Here is an 8382-nt window from a genome sequence, read left to right as displayed (position 1 = left end):
GCTTTTAACCGAGAAAATATCTTCAATAATTAAATGGAATTTGCAATTTTAATTGCGATTATCAAAAGAACCATACTATCAGCAATCAAACAAACGTTATGTTTTAAATATTCATACTTTTTTGTTAAGATTAAACTTAGCCTGATTATAAAATAAAATTTTGCATTGCGCGTATTGAATTGACAAGAAAACCAGGAACAAATAAAGCCTTTACTATTTCCAGTACCATGTTCTAATAAATAAGAAGTATTTTAAAACGTTCTGGTAAATCCTGATTTGGTTGTGTTTTGTGTATAAATATGTCTCAAATGTCATTGTCCAATTTTATAATGTTAATTTTATCGACGTACAGCTGTTGATAATATTATACATCACAAAGCCACACTTTTGAAAAATTCTAATAAGGTAAAAAATAAAGACAATGATAAATTCAACAATGGTATTTAGACTATTTACAATATATTGTAAACATTGACAGATAACATATTATTGTTTGTATATTATGTCATGTCATGGAGGTGATGCAGAATTGCAATAATTTAAAACTAAATCATAGTCCTTTTGTCCGCACGTTATAAAAATCATAACTAAATTCGTCAGCTGTATTCATCCCGTCTGTATATTCCCACTTATATTATAAAACGCATCGTCATCTGTTGCGTCGTTACCCGTTGCATTGACGGAATGGAAAGCACACTCGTGGCAGAAGTAGAACTGCTCCTAAAATATCAAATCATACATAAACGGATATTTTTAATCATTATCTTTATTAGTATTATTATTATTCAAGACACGATTTGACGTTATTTAGTCTTTATCAGACGAGAGCAAGAAAGTGCATTTGAATTATAAAAAACTCCATAAATAGCGAGACGTGATGAAGATTCAAGAATGACGTTATAATCTGATGATCACTTGGGACTAAATACTAACAAAGATGCAACATCTGAATACTATAAGTTCACATTTTAAGTAGTATTACACCAAGTCACATGATTGGACTAAAAATAATAAAGTGATAAAACGAGTTTATCCCGTTCATTAAATGTATATATGATTCATGGACATTCGTAATAAACTTTTGTTTTATTATGTCTCTCGTTAAGTGTATGTTAGACCCTTGAACCCTTTGCCTCTTAACACGCTCATTGTTCAATTGTTTTGCTACTGGGCTTGTTTCTGGGGTTTCCATTGTAACATTGTGTTTCAAATTACGATTATTGTTTACCTTATTTGGAATAGCAAGAGGTCTTCTAGCTCTGACTCTGCTCACCGCATTGACCACACTGGCCTCAGAAGTTTCGCTCAATTGTTCAAGTAATGTCATGACAACACAAAAAAGGCCACTCTTTTCAGCCCCAGTTCTGTGACAAAAATAATACGTCGTTTACATACTGGTGTCGTAAAAAGAAAATGGATTCTGTTATTACATATTTCGTCTATGCTATATATCAAATTTGCGCACTATCTTTTATTATTTATTTGTACCAAAAACTTCAGGTCATCTCTAAGATACTCGGTATATTGTTATATCAAAGTTAAGAAGGTATGTTAATAATTACACTTGGAGATGATTTCAGGGCGAATTGAAACTAAAACAAAGTTTGTACGTACAGGCAATGCAACAGTGTCGGTCCATTCAGGTGGGATAATTTGGATGCGTCTTCAACATCTTTGATAAAGGCAACACAGTGTTCTGCCGACTTAGGAATATTGAGTTTTGTATCCCAGTCCAAGTATTCATAGTGTGAAATCGTCACACCTTTCTTGGTCTTTAATCCATTAAAAACATAATATTAACAGGCAATGCTTGCGATGTAATATGCTTATAAATTATTGCTGCTGTGTTGTTGGAAAACGTTGTGTTGGGAGTTATGGTAGTGTTCGTATTGTTTTGTTGGAGGTGTTGTTGTAATAATGTTGATGTTTTTGGTAGTGTTATGTTTGAGTCCAACAGTTATTTTATACGAGAAATCACATATTTAATTTCTGATAAACATACGAACTAAAATACATATCAATTTGCAAACGAGAAATTAAATGACATATTTTCAATTTAGGCACAAATTTTACATTTTACCTTTCCTTCGCCTTCAATATGTAGCAATCGTTTTACAAAGTTTCTTGCACTTTGATCGTGGTTCGATGGTACAGAATCAAAACTCTCCATTATTGTTCGATTGTCACCAGGAAAGTATAAGCCAACCATTCCCTGCATGAAACAATATACGTTACAGGAAACCAGTGTTTTTAATTTGAATGAGATAAAGAAACTGCTACATAAGTGGTTTTGCAATGCGGATTTTATTGTACTTTAATAAAATTAATAAAAATGAAAATGATTCGATATTTGAAGGGCTACATACATTAACGCTTATATATTATTGTTAGTATATTTTATTGCAACGCTATTCATTAATGACGTTGTTTTAGATCATATAACGTTAGTTAACAGAATATACGCATAATGACGTTATCAAGGCTTAGTCATTTGTAAAATTAGATAAGAAATAGTGTTTAATAAAAAAAACATAATTTAAACCCCACATAAGCGTCATTGTACAATCATAAAGTCATGAAAATATGTGGCCATTCAACTATTTACAATATGCTTTTCTAAGCGTGCCTCCATACTAACGATACAGGAACAGTTTTCTTGAACAGCAAGTGCGGTGAAATCTGAAACGGTGTTAGGCAGAGGTGTTTGAGCAACCAGGAATCGGTTTTTTTTTTTTCAAACTCTGAAAAAAGAAATATTTTAAGAAATGCATTTTTTATTTTGCTGTTTTTCGGCGTTTACCTCTATGCCTTTATACAGGGTATTATTTTAATTTTATTATAATCTTACTATATGTTGTCGCTTGCCCGTTTAAAGTGTGCGATGGACTAGTCTCGTCAAGGAATTAATTGAAAGGAAACTGTCACGTCAAAATAAAATGTAAACTTACGTCGTTATATATCGCATTGATGTAATCAGATTCGCCTGGTTTCAAAAAGAGAAAAATACGTGGTCTGTTGGAATCACCTAACAATACATAAAACCAAATATGAGGGTCATCGTGAGATTAAGAAAAAACATCTTAAACATAACTTAATAAGGAATTCATCAACAAAAAATGACATGAATCATTTTGATCGTTTATGATTACAACTTCAAACTCTCTAAATATATAAAAAGAAGAGTACCTCTATACTACTTTTATAATATGTGTATTTGTCTAAGTCATCTCTTTTTATATATATGTAACATATGTATTTAATTTATGTAAAATTGCAAGTTTTTAAACCAAAAAATAAGCATACCTGGTATATCTGCTTGTTTCCTGTTCTTTTTCGTCAGAAGCCGATTCCTTTCCGTAGCTTGAAGTTCCTTATCCGACTTTTCCTCACGAATCAATTGAAGTTTCCAAAGTAGAATCCGAATGAAAGATTATATTTGAATTATAATAATGCAATTTATACCAACTCTATACAAAGGATAAGCATAATTGTTCAAACGTGGATGTATAACGTCATATATTTGTTACGTTGAATAACAAACCTACTTCAAACTGCTTCTTTATCTTTTGTTTACTGGAGTTTTCCTTATATTCATGGACGTTTTCTCTCGTTATCAACGAACATTCAATAGTTAACGAATAAACCAAAGCTTGGTGAAGATACTTGTATTGACTCTGTAAAATAAATCATATTTAATTAAAAAAAATATATTTTAAAACAGCCTTTCCAATGAATGCATTTTTTAAACAAGCATATGTAATGAAATGGAATGCTTTTTAAGACGCTACGTATTCATGATAAGCCATTCCCGTGGTCTAGTGGTTAGGGTGTCCGACTAAGCAGCGGGAGGTTTGAGGTCAATATAGCATAGACTTAAACGTGTGTTGAATTAAACGTGTGTTCACATGTTTTCAATTAAAAAGATAATTAAAACTTCGTCTTTCAAACGTATTACACCTAGCGATTAACTGATGGCCCCATTACATTAACGGACGCCGCTATACTGCGCCTATCGATTAACGGACGTCGCATTATTGCGATGAACTGCAGACGTATTGTGGATGCTAACCAAGTAGTGCGCTGGTTCGAAGGAAATATATGCATCTTTTACCAATGGAAAGAACACGATCGAAATTTAATCAGCTTATAGCTATATTTACGTTATATTTAAAATCAATACAAAGGTTCAAATTGCAAATATAATCTTAAACATTAGACTGAAAAGCAATCATCTCACAAAAGACTGAATCATATTGGGTCTGTTCCGTCTCATGTCGAAAACACATCCTGGAATGTTTATAGCTTTTTCTGCCTCACCCTCGTTGCCTAAGATGTCCAGAGCTATATAGGTTCCCGATCTGCCTACACCAGCACTGAAGTTACACAAGACTCATTTTGTGTGTGTAATTTAACCGCCCAGAAGAGAGATTACGGTACACACAGCGCAATAGCTACCTAATATAAATGTGCCACCTTTCACCAGTGTATTTGTACGAATCAAACAATAAATTTCTGGCTGGAAAATTTAACAATTATGTCTGGCAATAACTTATGACATTTTACATATATTCAAAATGTCCATTTTTTTAAGCAATTGTTTTATTTGTGCATTCTTTGGATGTTTGTCAAATATTGTTTAATATACATGTACTGCTATTGCTCATTGTCACAATAAAACATTCAAATAATAATGATATTCGTCACCAAGTGTGTTACATATCGGACATTTTCTGGAGTTTTATTCCAATTTCCTATTTCTATTGGCAGTCTGTGTTGTTTTTGTTCTTTACATTATGAGTTAATACAGTCATAAATCTGGAATAAAGTGAAGGTACTTTTCATAGCCAATGATATTTTAAAGCATTCCTGTTTTTGACTAGTGCTTACATTTTTAATTTGTGAATACCATGTTATTAAAAGCAGATATATTATGCTAAACTGTAACTTAAAGCCATTTAGCACCACTGTTGTTTATATCAGGTATTAAATCCACATTTTATAAGTTTGATTATAGCGAAGAATTGCACTTACATATGACGGAAGAGAGCCTTATGAAGTTATTGTGAATACACAAACGTGTCCAGTATAGAAAAAAATCGATTTCTAAAATTATTGGTGTGGTTCAAGTTTCGTAATCAACCATATGAATTGGTGATGAATTTGTCATTTTAAGAATGTACTTTAAAAATATTACTTGTACTCATTTAATAACACCTAAATTACATTATCCCCGTATTTCCTCCTTTGAAGGGCTGTCATCGAGGTCCCAGAGGTGCAATACGACTACCTGATTGTTAAGCATGATGACATTAATTGAATCATCTTTGGATTGACGTTAAGAAATGATGTTTTCGAGCGGTAACGTAATTATCGCGTCGCTGTGAGATCTTCTACAGCAGGTTCATTGTCGGCAAATAGTTTCAAGGAGTAAATGTAATGCTGGCTGAGAGAGTCAGCTCTTGGAGTAAACTGTGAACAATGCGTTTGCTGATAATTTCTCGGGACGCCTGTTCGTTGACCAGGCAATGGAGGGAAATGGCGCGGAGGGTAGTTCGAAGGAGCGTTTCTCTATTTTTCGCGCTGCTCACTTTCTTGCGTCGGGTTTAATGGTCGCTGTAACCGCTGATCTCCGCGTGTGTCAATGTAATTAGCTGTTTCTATCTCATATAGGGAATGGTATTCGTATAGTCTATATTTCACTAGATCTACTTTTTTACGCGGCAAGAATGAGTAAAACTTAGCATAAGCGTCCTCGTCTGTCATCTATTTCCGTTGGAAAAAGTTTGCTTAACCTTTGCGTTTCGTAGGAATTTGCGGCTGGTTTAGAATGTATTTGCCTGCTGACTTTCGTGAATCTATTGTTGAACTCCTTGGTTACTTTGCCCAAAATGTGTCCTTGTCCTATGCTCTATTTTTCAGGCAATTCCGTAATATTGTTTAAGAAGTCTTTCTGTATTGTTCTTTAGAGTATAATCTGAAGGAAATGGAGTTAAGTCTTCCGTAATCCTGAAGAGAATTATATTGTTGTTTCTTCGCGAAAATCATTGACTGGACTTCTCTTATAAAGCATGTCTTACTCTTTTGGGTTTTCTATGTAAGAATTTTTTTCATATACTTTAAGCTTGTGCATGGATCCTAGAACAAACTAAGAAAGCAAAATGAGTACAGGGGTGCTTTCCAGATGATTATGGAATCTCGGTGTGGTTAAAATAGTTCCTGCACCTAATGGTTTGGGAAATGCGAACTACGTCGTCGGAGGACCGCCGTAAAAGGGGGATGACGTTGGGTAGGGATAAAGGTTACCCTACACACTGAGAGAGATTGTTTACTATTCATAACAGCCATTAAGTCCTCGTTTTCGTTTTTGGTAGCAAAACAAAAATATAATAAAAGATAACAACTGTAGAAATGTATGTTCAGCTAACCCTACATAACATATGTATACCGGCGCAACAATATTGTGTTGAGTTTTTTTTTCTTTGATAATTATTTTTATAAAGCTAACTTATCACATTGATGTTTTGTTTAGTAGAAGTCAGAAAATATATGTTTTTGATTATATCATTACTTAAGCTAATTGGCCTATGCTTTTTTAATTGATAGTTACTATTCATTATTCATTTTTGTTCAACACTTGATTCAATATTGGAATTAACCGCTTAAATCAATATTTTCGAAATACAATTTGACATCTAACCTGCAATGTACAACTATTGGTCCAGCAGAGGTATTCGACAAGGCGTTTACCCTCTGTCTAAACTCTATAATTGACGTGACGTCATCAGGGATGTCCTTGTCTAGCCAGCTCGTGAACTGCAGATGATGTAAACGTCTTTCTTTGGAGTTCTGGTACCATGTTTGGGAAAAAATAAAGTTAAAAAGGGAATTTTGTAGATGACTGTTTTCAAATGTAATGAATTCACATATATACGATGCATATCATTTATGCATTCCATACTAATGTTGAATGATATAATACCTGTGTATACGTTGGCAGTGTAATCAAAGAATTTGAACGACATGAATTAACATTAGCTTGACAAATACTTTGTCTTCAAAAGGTACAAGTTTGTATGTATTAAAACAACAAATAAAACAGCCCTAGGTATTCTATATTTATAAACCAGATATTGTTTTCTGACGGGTAAGTCCTTGCGGGTAGACGCTAGGTAGTATCCGCAGGCGTTAACGTTACCTTTCAAAATCAGTCTTACCTATTTAAAAGGCTCGAAACGGATCATTGCAGACGGAATGAGATAATAAGATAATACTTTTGATTCCGACAAGATTTATTTGATCATCATATCATAAATTATCAAAATCCTTCACATCCAGTAAAAATGTATTTAAAGAATAATTATTTGTTTCCGCATTCCCAGTTGTATCTTTGTAATCCGACCGAAATTGTGTAAATAATAAGTATTTATTTAAACATATACTATTTTCGAACCAAACTCCATCGGTGCTTTTGAAAACGTGTGTAGTGTCATAAGTAATATTCAATTTGAAATACCTTTGAAAGCGTCAGTTGCCTCCAGTTGAAATCTGCGTATTTGTTTTCATCATTGCACACAACCTCTATATCGCCATATATTTTGCTTGGATTATGATCCGGCCAATACCGCTCGCATTTGGTTTTCTTCAAAAAAGAAACATCTAAATTTATATTGCCTGTAAGGACAAAATGGTTTATAAACTAAAAGGCGACGTCACTCTAATGGATATTTTCTCTTTACTACATGGCATAGGATCAATAGACAAAGAACACGAGCTAATTGTATGTTCATTTAACAAAGTAAGCATAAAGGATTGCTATAAAAACTTAAGATGTATTTTTGCTGTTTATTCCAGTTCGTTCAATATTGTTCATCTTAATTTCAAATTCATTCGTTGTCATTTTATTACAAAATCAAAACATACTAAGAATGCCAATTAAATTAAACATTCCACACTCCAACCCAATACACTGTTTTACAGAATGACACATTCTTCATTTTAATATCTCTTTACCTTACCCTCTACCAATTGTGTCAACGTAACAATCTTCTCCACTTTTTGTTGCCAGACCATTCGCCAGAATTGGCCAAAATCGCCAAGCTGCTTAGTCATTGGACCTCATAAGTTTAATTCTGATTTTTATTATGCAATTATATACACAGCAAAGATTTATAATCGTAAACAATTAGGTTAGATATGAAATTTAGTTAATTAACGTTATAATTGGTCGTTAACATTAAGATACAATTATTTTTAATATCATATCGTCAGACATAATTAAATGGTTTTACTTATGAAAGTAAGTAATATTACTCAAAGTAGCAATATATGCATTTTGTTTTCTGAATCCCTGAAAGGAAATGTAAATTATGCTTTACATTATTA

General features: G+C 32.9%; 1 protein-coding gene across 1 annotated transcript; it reads right to left on the bottom strand.

Annotated features, from left to right (window-relative positions):
- Positions 1-606: 606 nt before the first annotated feature.
- Positions 607-8109, bottom strand: LOC128204605 (receptor-type tyrosine-protein phosphatase kappa-like). Its single transcript, XM_052906009.1, has 8 exons — positions 8011-8109; positions 7514-7639; positions 6698-6846; positions 4238-4373; positions 2081-2212; positions 1615-1772; positions 1229-1364; positions 607-720 (listed from the first exon to the last, which is right to left on the bottom strand). Exons 1-8 carry the CDS (start codon positions 8107-8109, stop codon positions 607-609), a joined length of 1050 nt encoding a protein of 349 aa, XP_052761969.1.
- Between the last annotated feature and the right edge of the window lie 273 nt (positions 8110-8382).

Source organism: Mya arenaria, chromosome 10 (genome assembly GCF_026914265.1).
Source record: "Mya arenaria isolate MELC-2E11 chromosome 10, ASM2691426v1".
Lineage (NCBI taxonomy): Eukaryota > Metazoa > Mollusca > Bivalvia > Myida > Myidae > Mya > Mya arenaria.
This window is presented reverse-complemented; position numbering and strand designations above follow the sequence as displayed.

Excerpts from the sequence above, each read along its gene's own strand:
- LOC128204605 (XM_052906009.1), bottom strand. The coding sequence starts at position 8,109 with ATGACTAAGCAGCTTGGCGATTTTGGCCAATTCTGGCGAATGGTCTGG. Across the intron at positions 2,213-4,237 it reads CCAATATGATTCAGTCTTTT|GGAATGGTTGGCTTATACTT; the intron begins GTGAGATGATTG and ends TGTTTCATGCAG. Across the intron at positions 721-1,228 it reads CTCTTGCTATTCCAAATAAG|GAGCAGTTCTACTTCTGCCA; the intron begins GTAAACAATAAT and ends TTGATATTTTAG.